General features: G+C 37.3%; 1 protein-coding gene across 1 annotated transcript in view; it reads right to left on the bottom strand.

Moving 5' to 3' along the window:
• Window positions 1-1,097: 1,097 nt before the first annotated feature.
• Window positions 1,098-23,207, bottom strand: part of LOC149533954 (MADS-box transcription factor 22-like) — a 299,590-nt gene continuing 277,480 nt past the window's right edge. The window contains exons 5-6 of the mRNA XM_089806333.1: window positions 1,475-1,516; window positions 1,098-1,381 (exon numbers count right to left, since the gene is read on the bottom strand). Of these exons, the coding sequence (XP_089662459.1) occupies window positions 1,187-1,381; window positions 1,475-1,516 (237 nt within the window). The 3' untranslated portion in view covers window positions 1,098-1,186. The remainder of the gene's footprint in view (window positions 1,382-1,474; window positions 1,517-23,207) is intronic.

Below are 23,207 nucleotides of genomic sequence, written 5' to 3'. Positions count from 1 at the left end.
GGCTTTTATGCTGGACTGTTAAAATTAGAAATTAATCATAAAAATGAGACAACAGATATATAATTTATCATGGTTTATCACAACTTGTAGCTACTTTTATATTAGGAGAGCAGAGCAAATATTTTATTCAGTCATAGCAGCTTATAGTTTGAATACAAAGAGCTTTGCCTTCATATTTATACACCAGTCTTCAAGAGAAAACAAAAAGACAAATAAAAAGAATATAAAATGAGCACACATGACAATTAGACTATCCAACACTAAGCTGCTATAATATTATGAAGTAAAGAAGAGTATCACCCCTATTGATAGCATAGATAGCATAGTTAAGAAAAAAAATCATAGTCCCGTAAAGCCTGTACAGGTTGTTTTGAGGTGTCAGTCTTCTATTTTTGGTTTTGTTATAAAGACTTGGGTTTCTGATCTTTGTAAAAACTAATTTCCTTTAATCATAAACATTTTAATCCATTATATTGCGACTACCTCACATTCATAGAACTACAATAGATCATATTCTTACATTAGAACAGCAATCTTAGCTTAAAACCATGAGTCTCAATCACAAAATGACATGTTCATATAATATCACACTGGACTCCAACCACAGCACAGTCCGACACAATTTAGTACATTACTAATTCAGTAAGTACAATAATCCAGTAATAACAGAGACCAGAGACAACATAATGAAAACAGCATAAAAAAGATAGGACAGCATTTGAAACATACTGAAGTAAAAGACACAGTCCAGTCATTTACCATTTGTCCCACAGAACAGTCACATCTGTTATGCCAACACATTTATATGATAATTGTGCTCTGTACGAATGAATTTGAAATCAGAAATATGAGAATCTCTGCCAACGAGATATCATATCCTTGTTTTATCATATGATAAAATCAGAATTAAAGTTACAGATTATAAGTATATTCTAAAATTAATATTTGTGGCAAATTATATTCTAAATCTAATATTCGTGACATTATGTTACCATTCGTTGTGGAAAGAAAGTATATAAAACGATTCTCATCATAATTCAGGTGATAAGCTCCTAATCAGTTATGTGAGGGAACACCAAACCAGGCATCAGCTGGGGAACCTGAAACATGTAACAGTGCTTTGGGATTTTATTACATCAACATGGAATAATGCCAGATTATTCGAAGCAAGCAGATTATAGAAAATCTAAGCAGCGTACCCTAATTGCAAGGAAGTGTCTGCAGCCTCATTGTGTTGAATAGTGCTTGATTTGTGTTGACTCGTGGAAGTGAAAGAATTATGTATACTTTCAGATGACTGAGGACGATCATGAGTCTCCGAAGGCTCAATCAACAAGAATTCCACTGCAGTACTGTTCTCCAAATTGGAGCGCTCATTCAACTGTTGAACCTGTACAGTTGTACTTTGTTTTTATCAATCAGAAGAAATACAGTGTAACGAAATACAAACGCCAATTCGAGAAAATATAGATACCTTCAAGTGAAGTCTGGCATTCTCCTCTTCAATTTGGTTTCCCTGCTTACAATACAATTGAGAAAAGGAAAGTTCAATGTATCTATTAATACAGCAATTGTTTGGGCTAAGAAAAACTTCTTTCAGAGTTCATATTTAAGTTTCAGCTGCTGGTATCCCATAACGGGGAGCCAAAGCCTCCCCCAAAAAACAAGAAAACTTACAGCACAAAAATATTTGGCCTTTTCACTAAATTATGCGTTACAATTGTAAATTTGCGTGATGCCTTAGGTTTTAGCTAAGCCATTTTATTATAGTAATACTAATTAAGTGTCGTATTATCACAGCTTGCTTCACTTAATGTGCTGCCTTTGAATTATTCAATGACTAGGCAACCCTATTGGGTATTCCTTGCACTGTCAATTTGGATTTTTTTAAATTTATGAATAGTCTTTTTCTATTAATAAATAATATATTCAGATTATAATTCACAAAAAATAATTTGAATTATTCAATGGCTAGACAACTCTATTGAGTATTTTCTGTGCTGCCAATCTCAACATTATAACTACTTAAATATATGATTTGCAATAGCTTATGATGGCTTAAAATATATAGTTTTTGATAAGGAAGGTAGGGAAGGGCCTTGAACCTATAGAATAACTTATAATTATGTTATGATTCTTCGTCATGTTAGCTTAGCTGCACTCCAACTTTTATCATAAAATGGGGAATTTAATTTAAGCAATAAAAAATCATACTTTTGATCTTTCCCACATGTAATTGAAATCTCCCAAGTAATTGAGTACTTGGCAATTATATTAAGATAAGTGGCTTTGGGTAACCCAAAATTTAACAAATCTTTAAACTTATTCATCTTTATGTCTTTTAAGATAGACATTCTACATTTAGTACTCTAACTCTTTAAAAACAATAAGTGAACCGAGTCATTGGCTTTAGCCTTCCTGCCAACGTTCATATTTAAAAAAAAGAATATCATAGAGATAAAAGACTTATATGACTAAAGTTTCACCATTTAAGTGGCTATTCTATATCTTCATGGAAAGAACACAAGACCAACTTGCATTCTCCAACTCACTCTCTTTACAACTTTGATGTGATATCATTTATCAGAATAATCCTCATGTCCTTTGGGAAATCTTTGTCATTCACTTGTTTCCCTTCTGAATGGTCAAGCCCCCAATTAGCTAGATAGTCAACCACTTTATTTCCTTCCATATGTGTATGTTGAACTTTAGTATTCTTGAAAGTAGCTAGTCTTCTCCTACAATATTCCATTAGACTTAGGATACTCCATGGGCTTCTAGTCTTCCTTTAGAGGATATTAGCAATGAGATTTGGGTCTGCTTCCACTATAATGTTCCCTACTCCTAAATCTTGTAGATTTTTTATTCCTTTCCACTATACTAGTCCTTCAATATAGTTGTTAGAATTCACACCTATATTTTTAGAAAAACCCACAATGATTTGACATTCACTATTTCTTACTAAACCTCACATCCCTGAGATTATGAGGTTTGCTTTAGAACATCCATCAACATTATACTTCAACCAATTAGTATCAAGTGGATGCCATTTAGTTTCTTTCCTTTTCCATATACTTGCCCATCAAGTGGATGCCATTTAGTTGTTAGATTGTGGTGACTGATCAGGAAAGTATTGTACATACTTCATAAATAGTGGGGTTTGGGGCATCGCCCCGAAAAAAACAATTTGGGCAGTAGCCGACATGGTAGCTGACATATTATGGCCGACATGTTATAACCCTAAAGCGGTTTAATACTTGTATAAAAGGGCTTAGGGTTGGGTATTTTTCATAATGTTGTGATACAAAATTGGTTCTTGTGGTGATATTGAGCTGTAAGGGATTACGAATTGTAATCAGGTTGTAATCACTGGATTGTAATAAGATCGGACTTGTTGTTTGGTGGACGTAGCCCAGGGATTGGGTGAACCACGTTAAATCTTGGTGCCTTGTGTTCATTTCTGTGTGTTCTATTATTTTCTGTTATTGGTTATATTTGCATGTAGTTTTTTATTTCTGTCCATGGTTTATCCTAACATTAGTTTCTTTCCTTTTCCATATACTTGCCCAAGTCAAATTGATGAGACTTTCATTAATATTCAAGTTCTACTTTATTCTAGTATCAATAAGAGAAGGAAAAGAAATACTCTTTGGATAGGTCATAGGAAAAATATTTTCCCTTATAGATCTTTTCACTATCTAAAATAAAGCAAGAAATAGTTTTCTTTTTGCTCTGAACATCTTGTTATTTTTCTCATTTGAAAAAGTCCATGCTATGGTGCGAAGAATATGAAGCCAAAGATTAACAAGAACTAGGTGCAATAGAAGGGAGTTATGCCAAAGGTAAATCATTTGAGTAATAGATCTTGGCATCACCCATTGAGTCTATAAAGAGTGAAACACTAAACCCCATAAGTCATAAGAAAAGGAACAATATAGAAATATATGAGCTATGGATTCAACATTATTTTTGCACATAACACATTTGTTAAGGAGCATAAATCCTAATCTAGAAAATTTATCCAGTGTTAAAATTTTATTATGATCAACCACCTAATAAAAATAATTGATCTTAGGAGTGAGCTTCAAAATCAAAACAGTTTTCCAGAGAGGTTCTTTGTCTTCATTATTCCTTTGAGATAGAAAGTTCAATCTTATTGAGAAAGAATCATTACTATTATTTTTCTAGATCCATCTATGATGCATGAGCATCTTGTGTTACCTTTCTATCCTACTCCGTAGATGTGTGCTCAATTACACTTATGGACCTGCTCGGTGACTTTGCTGCTGATTTGCTTTGTGGATGTGTTCTTGTCTTCATTTTCAGAGCGTGTCAGGTTATTTATTCACAGATTGTACATGTTCTGTATTCACAGAGTGCCTTGGTGACCATTTTGTTGTTGCTCAATTTTTTTTCTCTCCAAGTTTTTTGTTTGGTTCCTATTTGAGAGCTGACTTATGTATTTACATTTTGTTAGGCATTTAATATACTGGATCGATCATTAAGATACATGTAGACTATTATTTGGTCAGCCTTCAACATATGATGGTCTAGAATATTCTGTAATTTGTTTTGGATAGTATAAATAAAGAGTCTTAGTCTAGATCTAGGTAGTAAAGGGGGATAGCAGTAAGCTATGAGTTGAAATTGGGAAAAGAAGATCATACTGATCTCACATGTTGGATACATTTTGATTTATTTCTAAACTTTTTTACTTGGCAGTAACTCGGAAAGCCTCATGGTTGGACATGTGTAATAAAAATTTGGCAAATTAATAAAAGATCTTATATTTTGTTCCTCTCACCTTTCTGGTAGTGTCTCTTTGTGTTTTTTTTTTATCATGTGATCTATGAAAGGATTTTTGTTTGTTAGGCATGCCTTGGGGCCATACCTATCATCCTCTCCCTTGTATTAGGTAGTATTAGAGGGACGGTTTTTTGTACAAATCAGATTGTGGAGAACCCTAGTTGATTTGGTTGTAGGGTGGAAGATTTGAGTCTACCTATAACTTCTAGAGGGAACTATGATCTTGTAGGAACCTATTTTCAAAATGGTTTGACATAGAAGAAATGCTTATAATTCTATTATAGATATGTTGTGATAAATTACAACCTGGTTAGATGCTATCGAGAAGACACAGAAGAGAGGAGTACATCTTGATGATGTTAGTGGTGGTTACCTACAGCCCTTTCATGATATACAACTCCAAAACTGGCAGTAGACAGGTATCTTTGAAGAAATTTACAAAACCTTTCAAAACTTGGTCACAAATTATAACTAATGCATGGAAAATGGAAAGAAAACAATAAGAGAACTACACCATGCAACAAAATGATAATAGCCATGTGATTTGCCTCCAAACAAGATTAAACACCAGTAAAATCTGTGCTAAAACAATCACAGTCTGCTGCATATGTTCCAATAGTACGAATTTGTACAAGAAATGAGTTGCCAACCCTTGATTATGGTTCCTCCAAGAATAAATGGGTTGCTCCTTAGGTTAGAGATAGGTTTTAGGGCTTTTTCAAAGCTTCTTTACAAAGTAGGTCTTTTAGCAACAACTGGAAAAAGTTGCCCAACAACTTTTTAAAATTGCAAGCAATTTTGGGGCAATTTTTATTGCTCAGGTAGTCTTATTTTAACTCACATTTCAAGACCATGCTATGCCTTCCCAAAACATCCTTGGGAGTGAAAATTTCACTATCTTTCTTCACCTAAGAATCCCAAATTCATAATAACATCGCTTCTATAAGGTGGCAGATTTACATAACATTGCATTGTTCATGCACTTTGGTCTTCTAAACAATTAGTCCACCTTGGAAGGTTGTTTTAATGCACATCCATGCCTAAAATGCAATAAAAAATCCTAAATAAACCTTCCCCCAATAAAGAGCTAACTAGGATACCAACCCAAATTCAAGGTACCATTCTCAGTAGCAACTGTTATCATTTGTTCACCTGCCAAAGATTCAAATTTCAAATGTCCAGCCCGTCCAATGGTTAGTCCCAGAATTAATATTATTTTAATGCCTAAGAGACATTGAAAAAATCTAAGCGATCAAACCTTGTAAAAGTTTCTAGGTCCCCAGGTTCTCTGCTGCCATATCTGAGGCGATCAATGGTTAGCGTTGTCTCGCTATGGCGAAGTTGTGCGAGATTTACGTTAGCGACATAGCGCCCGACGAAAAAGGTCTGGCGGCGGGCAGGTTGTGTCACCGGAAATGTCTTATAGCGGACAATCAGTTTTCAAGGGCCGGTAAGTTCAAAAGGCGGCAAGGCACCATGTCGCCATCAAAAAACTCATAAGTTTTCCAATAGCGACATAGCGCCCGGCTGACCGGAGGTTATTCTACAGTGAGTCTCAATGTCGGCGGCAAGGTTCGGGGCAACAGAAAAGATCAACGGTAGGAGCGATCAGATAGTTGGGTCCCATTTGTACCTCATCTGCACAGTCAGAAAGCCCGGCGCCATGGTGGCGAATCAGAGGGAGCCACGTGCAAATCAGAGGACATGTCATCAGTTGGGCGCTATGGCGCTATGGGAATTTGACCTCAATTTTCTCATAGCGACATGGCGCCTAGTCGACATGTGGCCACTCCATGGGGTCAAGTCTTGGATCTGCTAGGTCAACGCTTCAAATGGCCAGCAGGGAGGTGCCAAGTGTACGTGTCAGAGCACAGCGTTTCACTAGCCCAGCAATTTTCAGAGGAAATGATGTGTAGAGAGCAACGTGGTTCTGATCGTCAGATTAAGATAGATCTACGGTGGACGCCATCGCGCTATGAGGAACTGCTCGGTAGATAACATTGGTGACATAGCGCCCTGGTGCCATGTGTCCTAGTGGGGCCATATTTCCATGCAGCCAGCGTAGTAAAGAGGGACAGATCTTTCATAGCCGTCAGATCAAGACGATCGATGGCAGGCGCCATCGCGCTATGAAGAAGCTACATGATGTATACATTGGCGACATAGCGCCCTGATGACACGTGTCTCACTGGCCCGGTCAAGATTGACGGTTGACTGGCAGTTAGTGTAACCGTCATAGTTAGCGTTAATATTTGGGGGTGGCGCGATTAGTTCAATAAAAGGGTGGTCAACACGGGAAGACTTAGCAGGGTGGCAAAAGGGTAAAAAGCTATTGGTCCACGTGGCTCATTCTGATGCCAAGGATACGTTGACTTGCCAGCTCTGCTGATTCATGCACCAAAAAAGGGAAAACCGAGGGATATCTTGCCGATCTGATCTTCATGATCAATCCTAACCACCAGAAATGAATGTGAAAAATAGAAAGACACTCCATCGTCTCAGTCGATCCATCTACCTGGTCAGAGCACAGTTATGGCACCGTTTCTGTCTTCTCCAAGCTCTTTCTCAAAGGAATATCAGATTTTGGTACTCGAGACCACCAGGTATTTGATTAGATTTTCAGGGTGAGAGGTTATTGCCAGTAGTTGAGAAGTAAATGTAATGCAAAAAATCTTCAGTTATGCCTAAGCTATAAAGGCATTTTTGTGATCTTTTCTAAAAAGACTCCTTTTCTGATTTCTCTGCTACTGCTCGCAGGTCTGCAATGTAAAATTCCCTTTGTCTCTGAGCTGTATAACATTTTGTATCATCTCCTTCAGCCATTGATGTGTATGTGTATCCATCTTGCCTCTTATTGGTGTATTGTTGAGATCTGTGGCTCGCATACTGTGTCTATTTTTGGCCTATTGGATAATATATAAGTGAAATCCTTTTCTTTGTGTTATTCAGTTTGGTTTCCTGATTTGTATGTGGTTATTGATCGACATAAGTCTGGGTGTGTATGTCTTTTGAATGTTATCTTGGTTTTGTAGTGCATATATGGGTAGAAATGAAGTCTGAATACTCTATTTTGGTGCATCACCTCCTTCGATAAGACTAGGTAGATTTTCTTTTGTGCTCTCCTCCTCCCTTTTCCTCTCCAAGAGTAGATAGGTGCGCCCTCATAGTAAGAGGAAGCCGGCCTTCTCTGGAGACTCAACCTCGCAGTTCAAGTCCCACAGCTTAGAGGTTGTTTCTATGTTTCACTAGGTTGTCCTCACGCATAGGCCTTGGATAAGGGTGCAAACCTAAGTGACAACAGCAACCAAAGAGGAAAATTTAAGACCTATCCTAGCTTGGACACACAGGCATGAGTTGAATGCCCTTATTGTATTCACATACTTCTCCAAGAAGGTTCATCACACCAAAAATGATATGGTGGGAGCCTTGAAAGGGTGCTACTACACCACCTTCCAAGAGATTCTTCAACATTATATGAGTGAAAACAATCTTCCAACATCCTATTACTGTATTTTCTTTCCAACAACATGTAATTTGTTGATTTTTGGACAACTCTTCACAAAGGGAAGTGGTTATATTTCAAACCCATGAAATGACTATTAAGACAACCAAGAAGATCATTAACATCTTTCACTAACTCCATTTAGTGATGACATGCAGCTATATAAGGTGTAATGACTCTCAAAACACTTATTCAGTCAACTTATTAACAAAAACAACAAAAAAAGGAAAATCGTTAGGACTAAGGCAATTTGGGTTTATAGGTGACCTCAATTTCCTTGACCTTACAAACAAGGATTAACTTATTACCATAAAATAATAACATGTTCAAAATGATGTGTATGATCACCCCTTTACCTTCTATCATGTGTCTCCATCATTGGATGAGATGACATATCTAGTTGCCACAGTCAAAGGTTGTTGCCCTATGGCATTTAGTGACTCTCAGGGATGACTCAGTTTGGCATTCCTGAGAATGTTTGAGTGCTCAATGGGATGAGATGAGCATTGGTCTAGTGTTTACCTAGCCACCTAGAGAGAACAAAATAGACAGTTCGATCCCACGATGAAAGGTGAGAGAGATTTGGCAGTTGGCAACTTTGTACTGGCCAACACTACAAGTTTCAACATAACCCAAGATGGCATCACAAAATCAAAATAGAGTATGATCACCAAAATGAAAGAGAGGTTATTATAGGTCTTTGCAACATGGTCCTATAGCACCTAGAATTGCATCCATACCTCGCACGAGCTTTGAGATATGCCTTGTCAAAGATCACTGCCCTAGGGCATTTAGTGACCCTTAGGGACATTTCGATTTGGCGTGCTTGAGAACATTCGAGCACTCAATGGGATGGGACAAGCTTGGGGCTAGGGTTTGCCTAGCTACCTAGAGCTAACATAATAGATAGTTTGATCCCACGACAAATGGTGAGGGACATTTGGTAGTTGGCAACTTTGTACTGGCCAACACTACAAGTTTCAACATCACTTGAGATGGCATCGCAAAATCAAAGCAGAGTAAAATCTCCAAAAAGAGAAAGAGATTATTGTAGGTTTCCACAACACAGTCCTATAACACTTAGAATCACATCCATATCTCACACGAGCTCTGAGATATGCCCTATCAAAGATCACAACCCTATGGCATTTAGTAACCCTTAGGGACATTTCAATTTAGTGTGCTTAAGAATGGTCGAGCTCTCAACAAGATGGGATGAGCTTGGGGTTAGGGTTTACCTAGCCACCCAGAGTTAATAGAACAAATAGTTTGATCCCACAATGAACACTCGAGATGGCTTCACAAAATCAAAATGGAGTAAGATCTCTAAAAAGAGAGAGATAGGTTATTGTAGGTCTCTGCAATATGGTCCTATAGCACCTAGAATTGCATCCATACCTCACACGAGGTCTAAGATATGCCCCACCAAAGATCTCTACCCTATGGCATTTAGTGACCCTTAGGGATGTTTCGATTCAGCGTGCTCGAGAACGTTCAAGTGCTCAATACAATGGGAGAAGCTTGGGGCTAAGGTTTACTCAACCATCTAGAGCTAACAAAATAGATAGTTTGCTCCCACGATGAATGGTGAGGGAGATTTGGTAGTTGGAAACTTTGTATTGGCCAACACTACAAGTTTCAACATCACCTGAGATGGTTTCACAAAATCAAAATAGCGTAAGATCTCCAAAAATAGAGAGAGGTTATTATAGGTCTCCATAATACCATCCTATAGGACCTAGAATTCCATTTATTTCTTGCTTGAGCTTTGAGATATGACCCATCAAAGATCACTATCCTATGGCATTTAATGACCCTTAGGGACATTTTGGTTCGACGTGCCCGAAAATGTTTGAGTGCTCAACGAGACTAGATGAGCTTGGGGCTAGGGTTTACCCAGCCACCTTGAGCTAATGGAATAGATAGTTTATCCCATGATGAATGATGAGGGAGATTTGGCAATTGGCAACTTTGTACTGGCAAACACTATGAGTTTTAGCATCACTCGAGGTGGCATCACAAAATCAAAATGGAGTAAGATCTCCAAAAAGTGAGAGTGATTATTGTAGGTCTCCACAACATAGTCCTATAGCACCTAGAATCACATCCATATCTTGCATGAGCTTCGAGATATGCCCTATCAAAGATCACTGCCCTATGGAATTTAGTGACCCATAGGGACGTTTCAATTCGGCATGCTCGAGAATTTTTGAGTGCTCAACGAGACTGGATGAGCTCTAGGCTAGGGTTTACCTAGACACCTAGAGCTAATGGAATAGATAGTTTGATCCCATGACAAACGGTGAGGGAGATTAGGTAGTTGGAAATTTTGTACTGGCCAACAATACAAGTTTCAGCATCACCCAAGATGGCATCGCAAAATCAAAATTGGATAAGATCTCCAAAAAGTGAGAGGTTATTGTAGGTCTCTAAAACATGGTCCTATAGCACCTAGAATCACATCCATACCTTGCACTAGCTCCGAGATATGCCTGGTCAAAGATCGCTGCCCTATGGCATTTAATGACCCTTAGGGACATTTCAGTTTAGCGAGCTCAAGAAAATTTGAGCAATCAATGGGACAGGATGAGCTTGGGGCTAGGGTTTACCAAGCTACCCGAAGCTAACGAAATAGACAGTTTGATCCCATGATGAATGGTGAGAGAGATATGAGCAAGATATGTATGCGTAGGCCACTTTGTGCAAGATATGAGCAAAAGTTGCTAATTAGGACAAATTGAGTCTTTTTGAGATCTTGGTCAAGAGAACCTAGGATTAGGTGATTTCATATTCTTTTTTATAGTTTGGAACCTTTTCCAAGTCCTAGAAGTGAAATCTAGTGAACTTTGCATTAGTTGCACTTTTTGTGCAAAATTGCAAAAGTTGTAAAAGTTGCTTAAAAATGCAAATCTAACTGGAAACCTTCTAACCTTCAAAAAAATGTTTCCCATGCTCATTTACCTAAGAATATATAGTTACGACTTCCCAAACTTCCATATGCAACTTTTTTACAAAAATTGCAAAAGTTGCTCAGGCAACTTTTTGGGCGACATGACAACTTTGCATTTACAGGACTTGGGAAGCCAGGATACTCAAGTTGGGCATGATCCCTCAAATTTATCATTGAAATATATGAATGATCTTAATAGAATAACAAAAATCTCATTGCCACCTTTAAATGTAGACTTCAACTTAAATGGAGATTGTTAGTTCCCAAACATGTCCCAGTCAAGTAGATGATTGGTTTACAAAGAAAATAGTAGGAAACAGTGTCACGAAAATGAAATCAATACTCAAGAAGGTTTGACAACACTAAAATAACTTATTTTCAAAATTTCAGCCCTTCACCGATTTCCAAACTCCTGCCATTCACAAATCAACACGCTACAAGAGGTCAAATCCTTCATGGTACTTGACTAGGGCTTGATTGGAAAAATCACAAAACACATCCTCCAATCTTGAAACCTTGAAATCTTAAAAGGGACCCTACTAAATACCATTTTCCAAGTGGGCATGAAATTTCAACCAAGGAAACTACAGTTAGAGGCCCATTTTTGCTGTGTGTACCAAAATGTTCTCCTAAAAACCTAGTTTCACTAAAAATGCAATAACTTAAGTTAGAAAACACGTAGAATTATGAGACTAGAAGAAAAAAAAATTGATTCAAAGATCTATCTCAAAAATCCACCACATCTGGTCTAAAAGTCCATACATTTCATTGAGCATGCAAACAACAGTAAAAATGATTCAAAAATTGAATGTCTTTCTTTGCAACTTCTTCCAATCTATATATTAATGCCCTCTAGACCTCACAAATGAGGTATATATATCTCCTATGTATATTTTAATGGATAGAACCAATATTTTAATAGTTATAACCCTTTTCCTACTAAGTTGCAAATTTGAGGAACTTTCACAACTTTCAACAATGCAACTTTGCACAAAAAGTGCAGTTTTTACATTTTTCACTTGATTCCACTTCTAGGACTTGGAAAAGGTTCCAACATACCTAACCAACTAAAAACAACTTAGTCCTAGGATTTCTTGACCAAAAGCATTAAAAATATCAAATTTTCTTAATGAGAAACTTTTGCTTATAAATTTGATGAAGTGCCTTAAGCATACAAAATGGTGTCTTTCTTTGACAACCATGGACTTTTCATCCAAGGGTTGTTTATTCTAGCCTAAGTATGTAAAAAAACATGAAAACAAAAATATAAACCAAGAGCCTTGTTGCTCTGCACTAGGAACATTCCCCCAAACATGAGTGAAAAGAGAACAATGAACATGGACGTAGTGAGATTGGTGAAATGCAACAATAAAACTCTTCTTGTTTGCAAGTTTGCAATAAATGGCATCCAATACCCATACTACCACACTTAGGTCCAATTTGAAGTTTTCATTTATTTAGATGAAGTGTTGTAGATAGTCATTTTGAAATTGTTTCTGATGTAGAGCTTACAACCTTCTTTCACCAAAAGCTTCCTAACTGCCTAGTAGCACCCAACCCACTGCAAGATGCCAATCGGGCTTACCAGCCTTTACCCAATGCTGACAACTATCTCTCCAAGTGGACTCCACTTTTCTAAGGTCTTTCCCTTTCTCTAGGGCTCTTAGAAAACTTGGGTCAATTATAGGATTTAGGGACACTAGCCCTCAACTAGGCCAAATAAGGCAAAATGTGAAATATGGTTTCCAAACTCTAGACTGAGGCTAGGATCAACATCACTAGGCTCATACCATAGAGATTCATGCACTTTTAGGGTTCTAACACCCACAAAAGACCAAATTCCCAAAATCAGTTTTTTATGGCTAACTTCCAAACTTTCCAAATGAGGTATCAAAAAAATTACCTTTTTAAATACCCTTTATAAGGTTTTTGAAGACTCCAAAATATTTGGGATGAACCTACTCCAGCATGTCCTAACTCCCACTTGGTTCATAGACCTAACAGGCCTAATTAGGCTCACTTTCCAAAGCAAGTTTTACGATATGAGTTCATAGAACCAACACAGCTACATGGAACTCTTCCTCCCCATGCCACATCTCCATTTTACCCTTTTCATGGGTTAGATTAGTTGGTTTGGAAGTCTAATCACCACTACTCCTACAAATCTGGGCTTAACACATAGGGATGTTTAGCCTAGGGCTGGTTGGTAAAAATATGAAACCTTCTCCTCCAGGCCTGAAACTCTACCATATCAAAGTACACTCCCCTAACATGCATCCCTCTAAGTGACATTAAATTCCAACAGTGGGATTGCAAGTTAGAGGCACATGTTTGCCAAAACCCTCAAATTTGTCCCCAAACAAGAAACTTGAAAAGAAAATACAATAACTTGAACAAATCGAAAGATAAATCCTTCAAACCAAAAGAAAGTGAAGCCTAGTTCATCAGCCTATCTAACCATATCAACTGATCCCTTCTCCCAATCTGTACAGTTTTGTACAACATAGAAAAATAGTGGAAATGATAGAAAATCAGAGTTTTATTCATGCAAATGTTCACTAGTCCATACCATCATGTTTTCCTCTCCATGTACAACATATTTAAACATGTCATCTATGTCTTCAATGGTCATAACCATATTTCAAATGATTATACCAATGTACAACCATTTTTGCAACCATATTGCAATGTTGTGAGCAATTTTACAATTTTGCTTGACAATTTTTGCAATTTTTGACAATTTTTGACAATTAACTTCCTATACACCTAGGACTTGACCAAATGACCCTAAGGACCATTAAAACCTTCTAAGGATCACAAAAATCCTATTTTTCATTTAAAAACCACAAAAAATTGCTTATTTTTGACCCATTGGTACAATTTGGCACTTTGGCTTATAATGGCACCTAGAGCCCAATTGACCTTAACTTTTGGTCTTATTACAACATTCTTATTAATGTTCCAAATCCAAAACTAGGACCACTATCCATTTTGCTTAGTGCCCTACACCAATTTCCTTTAAGAAAAATGATGTAACCATCCCTTTTCTGTTCTAATTGTGACTTAGGGATGGATCATTAACATGTATCGTATGTAATTATGCATATGAATATAGGGAATAGTTAGAAGATGCAGATGATGATCCAACCAGACAAGTTTGGAGTGCTTGGGTGCATGAAAATGCATTAAATTTGATGCCATAAGTATAGCAGTGGGAGATCTACCTAAAGGAGGGCATGGTTTTATGCAAAACAATAAATTTAACCATCATAAACATGGTGTAGGATCAACTAATAGGTCATGGAAGTGATTTTTTGGTAAGATTTGAAGAGGCCCTAGTTTTTGGCCTTGTTTGGTGAGGGTTTCATAGAAGGCACATATAAAGAATTGATGGGTTCAATCCAATTAAAGAATCCTCAATTTAGGATCATATTAAGATACTTTACCAAGTTTTATGGTTGGGGGATAGTTATTCCATATAGTTCCTTTGTAAATGGAGGGGGTTTTATGCTTAAAAAGTGGCCCATAGTGTAACAATAGAGACTTGGTCCAAAACAACCATACCTCATATTTTGATATTTTATAGAGAGACCAAATGGGTATCCTAATATTCAATTTATTTTCTTGATGTTATGAAAAAATGTGGAAAAAAAGGCAAGAGGACAACATTTGAGGGCTAATTGGGGGTTGTAGGCCTAGTAGGTTGGGAAGATTGGTTTACCTTAGAGATTGTCTCTTGGTATTTGGTAAACTGGTTATTTGGTTTGTATTAGGGTATTAAAAACCATTATATTACTAAGAATTCTTTGGATAAGTCATTTATATGATTTGGGAAACTTAAGCCTTAAGGTTGCATTCAAAAACCTTTGGGAAAACACATTGTTCAGAGTAATTTCTCATAGAACTTGGAAGGGCCCATCTTGTTCTACATCACTTTACCTAAAGTGTCTATAAATAAGATATGTAATCATACCCTAAAGACTTGATTGCAAGTGTAGAAGAGATACAATATGTAATTGGTTCCTATAGCTTCAAGACATGTTGATATGTAGTCAAGTCTCAAATGCTTAACTATGATTGTGTTAAGAGGGTGATATGCAATTAGGTCTTCAAGACTAGATTTTAGGAATGCAAGACTAAACACAATGGCATATGAAGATGCTTAAAGAGCTTGCAATCAATTCCTAGAGACTTGATTACAATGCGTGCCTATCAACATAGAAGGATGACTTATTGGTTGGGTCTTAAGGCTTGCCAACCACTTAGGCATGAGAAAAATTGCAATCAATTTTGTGAGACCCAATTGAATTTTGTTAATGTATGTAACTTATGATTTGTAATTGATGTCAAGGACCTTGACTAAATATAAGAACTAAGACAAACTATTCACATGTTGAGATTCAAATATCAACCTATACACTAGTAACTATGAGGATAATGCAAGGGCATTCAAAGACATAAAAAAGGGGCCTAAGTAATGCAAGTGGAAGAGTACTAACAAGGTAGATTGGGAGAGTACAACCTACAAGAACAACCTAACAAGGTTTGACAACCCAAACAAGGCTCAAGACCCCACACTTGCACCTTGACAACAAATATTACTTAATACAAGAAACCTACACCAAACATGGAATCAAGAACTTAGACTCAAGAAATGATGTTCTTATATCAAAATAGGCATATTGACTAGAATTGAAGACCCCAAACTGAGAAAAGGACATAGTTCCTTCATTAACCTCTTGGATTCCTAGTAGCCCAAGGAATGAGACTTAGGTCTGCAACTTGTACACTTAGCATGAAAAGAAAATACTAACACCAAGATTACTTCCTATTTTTGATGTACTATTAGTTTCCAAAGTGGAGAGATCCGATTAGCAAGCAAATTGTCAAAACCCGTGGGGATAACATTTAGACACAAGGCCTAATTATGCCACATTTACAAAGGAGGTACCATTTAAACATGTGCTCAAAACATGAGACCAATTGGAGATGTTAAGGAATGATCCAAAAATGCTGATTACTAAGTTACAGACCATAATATGAAGTTTTGAGGGCCTAAAATGTTAGGATAGCAGGTTTGTGTATTGATGGATACAAGGTATATACATCTAAGGCATCATGTTTCTTCCTTCTCCCTACATCTTATCACCTAAAACTAAAATCATCTTAAAGTGTATTAAAAATACAAGGATTCCACCAAAGGCCATAATTTTCCTATGGTGGAATCTCACATTATATCTTGATTTCAATCAAAACCCTTGAAACCCTTGAATTTTAGGCTATCAGCACTAAAATATGAATAACTTAAGTTCTACAGCATTTGAAGACCTCAAACCAATTGTATTAGAAAGGTGATTCAAATATCTATCCAACCATACCAAGCATAGATCCCTAGACATCTGTAGATGACCATACCATGCAAAAAATAGCCTAGAATGTTGAAAATGAGGTTGTTTTTATTGATTTCAATGCCAAAAATGTACATTGTACCTTCCACCCACCTAAAAATGCTATATGAAGGTCTTCCCCAACTGATCCAACCATATTTGAAAGGTTGTGACTATTGGAGAAAAGATTAGAAGTATTTTTTCTTAGTTATGCAAAAAGTTGCAAAGTTGCATAGCAACTTTTGTACTTTTAATGCATTTTTCATATTTTAGTGCCTAAAAGGCATTTTAACCATTCAAATGAGTCTAGATTGACCCACCACAACTATTAGAACCTAGATTATAAGTATATGCATTCAAATTACATAAATTGTGCCCTTGTGATGATTGAGCAACGAGTTCATAATATACCCAAATTGCTAATGGGCCACACGAAAGGGTTAAAGGTGAACCTAAGAGGCCCAAAAACCCTTATTTCATCATTCCATGTGAGAGTGCTCTTGCACCACTAAGAGACATAAGCCATAATGAAAATGGATTTTTGTGTAGATTTATACTTAATTCTTACCAAACAAAACTCAAGAGCAACATATTGAAAGGTTATCTTAAAAAAAAAAAATGTTGGTGATGACCTTCAATCTACCTTTGAACCCTTTTAAAGAAAGTCAGATCTCAATATGCTTCATTATTTAAGATGAAACAATATGTTCTTTACTCTTTTCTATCCCTGCCTATATAATTCAAACTTCTACTATATGAAAAATACTTTCTAACACTTCTAACTTGTTAAATGGGCTATCCCTTAGCAATTCCATGCTAAGGACCCTTCCCTAAGCTAGAGACTTATCCCTTAAGTTTCTCATTGCCCTATGGTAAGGCATGCCTGTATTTTAGGCCAGTTACTTACACTTCCAAATACATTGTGACTTCCTACACCTAGCTATCACACTTAGGTCTAATGACCCTTATTGATGCAGAGAACACAGTGTACTTTTGCCACTTGGTGCTTAAACCTCTAAGGGTACCCAAACCCACTTCAGGATAATTTCTTGGTTACAAGCCTTTTCCAAATGATGACCTTTACTTATCCAAGTGGACTCCACTCTCCTAATGTCCTTCCCTTTTCCTAAGTCTCTTGGAAAAGTTGGATCAAAATATGGCTTTAGGGACAATTGCCCTCAACTAGGCCAATTAAGGAAAAACAAGTAAAAAGGTTTCAAGACTTCAAACTTAGACTTGATTCAACATTTCTAGGACTACACCACTAGGATTCATTCACTTTCAAGGCCCCAACACCTTCAAAGGATCAATATCCCTAACTTAGGCCTAGAAATCCTAGTAGGTCAAAATTTCGTTTTCCTTGGAAAACTTCCAAACTTTCCAAAGGACAAGGCCAACTTATCACCTTTTCAAATACCTTTTACCTAGTTCTTGAAGACTCCAAAGGATCAAGGGCTAACTCCATTCCAACATACCCAAACTCCACTTTAGTCTACATACCTAATAGGCTTAATTAGGTTGGGTTTCCAAAGCAAGTGCTTGAAGATGGGTTCATAGAATCAACTCAACCCCATGGAACTCTTCCTCTCCTTCCTACAACTCCATTTACAACTATGTTATGCTAACATACAACTATGTTTTCCTCTCCATGTACAACATTTTTAAACATGTATTCTTTGCCTGCAACAACCATAACCATCACTCAAATGGTTATGCCAACGTTCAACTTCCTTTTCAATTATTTAGCAAGAAAAGTTGTCATTTTGAGTTTTTTTTGGATGACAACATTGACATTTTTTCTTTAATAACCTCCTAGACACCTAAATCTTTTTGCAAAGACCCCAAGGCATTTAAATTTATCTAAAGACCTACAAACTCCTTATTTCATACAAAATAACTCAAATTCCTCAAATTTAACATTTGGTTCAATTTGGTATCCTAGCTTATAATGACATGAAGGATTCAATTGACCACTCTTTCTCTCTCTCCCTCTCTCCCTATTCAATCTAATGAACCAACTGGATCTACTCTACATTTAATGTCTCAAGTATTGCCTCATGTTCTGACTCATGAACTTTCTAAAGAATCTTATTATGTGGTTTTCCATCATACTTTATCAAGTGGATATTTGATGCAACAACTAGGTTCGAATAATGAATAATCTTTCTTTCTATTTTCCAATCCTCGAATAACCACAAGTTAGGGTTCTTCATAGAATATCGTCTAAGCCATGTGTTGGTTACAACCACCACACTAATATGGTACTCTAAACCTTCACCATCTATAACCAAGTGATCCAATTTTTGTTTGGTTTGGACACGACACAAATAATAATCTATCCCTTCTTCATTGTCTTTAGGTGCAATAACAAAAAAGCATGGCCTACAGTGATAAATGTACAAAATGTGGTCATTAATTTAGAAAATACTTAGGTAAAAGTTATAAAGTTACAAATTGAAATTACAAAGATATATATATATATATATATATATTATGAGGTTGCACTAGATTAAACAAGTGGTCAAAGTCAATAGACAAATCCATCTCTACCATTTCTAGTGCTTGTGGGGGACGATATGTGTCAGTTGAGTCCAAAACCTGTATATACCATTTTTCCACCCATTTAGCCAACTCATAGTCATTCCAATTTTCTTCTGCACACGATGGACAATAGCATGCCATTTTTCATGTGTGGATATTCCATGAACCTGCATTAGAGCTTCTAAAAGAGTGCAACTCACTTGATCCAGTTAGTGTGTAACAATCCTCATATGGTGCAATGTTAGTATTATCTATCAACTAAAAAAATCTATGAACTATAGACTCACCTTCCTTACCTAAACCCATTGTAGCTTTACACCACTGCATGATGGATTTTGCATCTATCAATATTGCTCCATATTTTTACTTTAGTTCTTTACGAGATAAGGCTCTTTTGATGCATGCACCTACACCATCATGCTCTCCCTTTCCATGACCAACCACTATGAAATTCCACATATATTAAATTCTACACAACCTTTGCATCCTGCTCAACCAATAGAACATCTGTGCATTCTTGAATTGAGATATGCAATTGTTTAACCAAATAATGTGTTGACGATATGTTATTCCCTTGTTAGCCAAATTTCCATAAAATAGTTGAAAACAACCATGTATAAAATCCATAGAATGTGATCAATCATCGATGATGTAAAAATGGTACTCCCTCAAAATATTCCTATTAGCCTCTATACTTGTAGATGAATGCATGAATGTTATGTGAACAAATATGGAAACATGTTGAGAAATATAATACTTTTCTTGTACCTCATTTTATGGTTGTAGCATGTAGTTCTCTATAGAATCTACAACCAAAACAATGGTATCTAGTGGAAATGTATCCTTACACAACTTGAATTTCAAATCTAGCCATCGAGCTCTATGTGTATGCCTTGCATACTCATAAATAATCTTTTCATGAAAAATCTTCATGAACTCATACACTAGAATTTTTTCAATGACTAAATCATATCTTTTACCCTATTTCCCATCTTTTAGAACATATGTCACTGTCTTAAATTTTCCATAATCTACTATTTCATTTCCAATTGCATGTGTACTATCCATATGTTCACAAGTTAATAAAAGTTGCAAAGAACAACAAAATAAGCATATACCATCCAAGCATGATGTCTTGTAAAATTTTTGGCCGTCACCTATTTCATGTAAAATGTTGTATATGAATTCCCTTGAAGATCTTGGTGGCTCATTCATGTCACAATCCTGCAAAACAAAATTAGAATGCAAAAACACACATATATGCCTAAAAACATCAAAATGGTTAGAAAATTCAATATGTATCCTACAACAATAAGTAGTGCATATTTGATTTATCTTCACATAAAAAGGTTTACCTATCTCAAAAAATCTTTGACTTATTTAAAATTTGAAGATACATACCAATAAATTTTGCAAAAAATTGTGTTTGAGTTGAGTCCAAAAAATGTTTCGCATGTGGGTCATAATTTTGGCTACCAATCCTCCTTCTTACAAAATCTCTTTGATTATGGGAAACACGTGTGTTATTTTTCAAAAAATATTCAATTAATGATTTCAAAGCTTCACTAATTTCTTTATCCTTTCATAGTAGTGTACTGCGAAATGTCCATAACTCATTTTTTGTTGGATCTTCCAATCTCTCATGCCTTAGCATGGCCCTCATTAGAGTACCTCTACCAATTTTCAATGTTTTTCTTATCTTTCTCATGAGTTGAGCTTTCTTCATTTGGGTACTTACTATTGTTGATGTCAGTACTCGTCTTGTGATATTACTATCTTTGGTGTGTGATTTAGAACCCACTTTTTCATAAGCACTAATTAGATTCTTTATAATGTTTTTTTCATTTCAATCATCCATCGTTCTTAGCCCAAGAATCTTCATGATAGGCCTAAATTTCAAATTCCTCATCATTTCAACAAATAATTGGCATTAACCTATAATATTTAATTCTTCAAAGAATAATCTCCACATGCGATTAAATTTTCTTTGACAAGTACGCTTGCTAATCTTGTCAGGCATTGATTTCAAAATGTTAGTATCAATATCAATCAAATATTTTGGTCTTCTAAAACAAATTCTGGAAGGTGTTATAATATCTTCCATTCCCTCAACATTTTGAACCTCAACATAAGGTTGAGTGTTTTGCGTACCTTGAACTGAAGATGATGTGCCTTGGCAATAAGATGCAAAAGATGGAATATCACCTACTTAATATGTTGATGTCGTGCCTTCAACATGACATGATGGAGTGTGTACATTGTCAGAGCTACAAATTAGCGTCTCTTCAATATGAGGGGATGATATGACTCCAACATTGGAAGATGGTGTAGCTTCACAATTCAATTGTCTTCTTGAGCATAACGGTCTCATTAGTTCTCTGTCTTTCCAATTTGGTGTTTTCTAGCTTCAAAAAGTCTTCAAATAGTGTTTTCTAACTTCTAGTAGCTTGAAATCCATGTTTTTTGTTGGAGCAATAGAACGCACAATAGACAAAATGTAGAATATGGATCAATAGGGACCCAAACTTGCTTTATAACCATATTTTGGTGATTTCACATAGTGCATACGCATTATAGTGCATACACATTATAAAGTATGTACACACTATAGTGCATGCGTACTATGTGAAAATAAATCTTTGCCTAGCCCACCATCCCCCATCCCCTACTCTCTCTCTCTCTCTCTCTCCCTATTGTCTCTGTCCTCTCCATTCTGCTACTCTCTCTCACTCTCTCTCTCCTCTCCCATCCCCTACTCTCTCCCTCTCCTACTCCCTCTCCCATTGCCTACTCTCTCTCTCTCTCTCTCTCCTATCCCCTACTCTCACTCTCTCTCCTCTCCCATCCTTTACTCTCTCTCGCTCTCTCTCTCTCCTCTCTCATCCCCCACTCTCTCTCTCTCACTCTCTCTCCTCTCCCATCCCCTACTTTTTCTCACTCTCCCTCTCCCACTGCCTATACTCTCTCCCTCCCTACTTTCTCTCCTCTTCCATCCCCTACTCTCTCTCTCACTCTCCCTCTCCTAATTCCTCTCCCACCGCCTAGTCTCTCTCTCACTCTCTCTCTCTCCCATCCCCTACTCTCTCTCGCTCTCTCTCTCTCTCACTCTCCCTCTCCCATTGCCTAGTCTCTCTCTCTCTCATCCCCTACTCTCTCTCAGGCTACTCTCTCTCCCCCCTATCCCATCCCCTACTCTCTCTCTCACTCATCCTGCTCTCTCTCTCGCTCTCCCCCCACTCCCTCTTCCACTACCTACTCTCTCTCCCATCCCCTACTCTCACACTCTCTCTCCCATCATGTTCTCTCTCTGCCACCCCTTACTCTCTCTCACACTCTCACACTATCTCCCATCCCCTACTCTCTCTCTCTCTTACAAACACTCCCATCTCCCCTCTCTCTCTCCCTCTCCCACTCCTCCCACCACCTAATCTCTCTCTCAAGCTACTCTCTCTCTTTCCCCTCTTCCATCCCCTACTCTCTCTCTTTCACACACACACACACACACACACACACACACACACACACTCCCATCCCCTCTCTCTCTCCTCTCCTATCCCCTACTCTCTAGATCTCTCTCACACACTCCCATCCCCACCTCTCTCTCCCTCTCCCACTCCCTCTTCCACTGCCTACTCTCTCTCTCTCTCTCTCTCTCTCTCTCCCTCTCTCCCATCCCCTACTCTCTCTCACACTCTCTCCCATTCCCTACTCTCACTCTCTCTCTCTCCCATCTCATACTCTCTCACTCTCACACTCTCTCCCATCTTGTACTCTCTCTCTCTCTCTCTCTCTCACTCTCTCTCACATTCCCATCCCCCTCTCTCTCCCACCACCTACTCCCTCTCCCATCCACTACTCTCTTTCTCTCTCTCTCTCTCTCTCTCTCTCTCTCTCAGGCTACTCTCTCTCTCCCTTCTCCCATTGCCTACTCTCTCTCTTTCACACACCCACACACTCACATCCCCCCTCTCCCTCTCCCTTTCCTGCTCCCTCTCCCGCTACCTACTATCTCTCTCTCTCA

This window comes from Cupressus sempervirens, chromosome 10 (genome assembly GCF_028749045.1).
Source record: "Cupressus sempervirens isolate cs-2001-9-10 chromosome 10, ASM2874904v1, whole genome shotgun sequence".
Classification (NCBI taxonomy): domain Eukaryota; kingdom Viridiplantae; phylum Streptophyta; class Pinopsida; order Cupressales; family Cupressaceae; genus Cupressus; species Cupressus sempervirens.
This window is presented reverse-complemented; position numbering and strand designations above follow the sequence as displayed.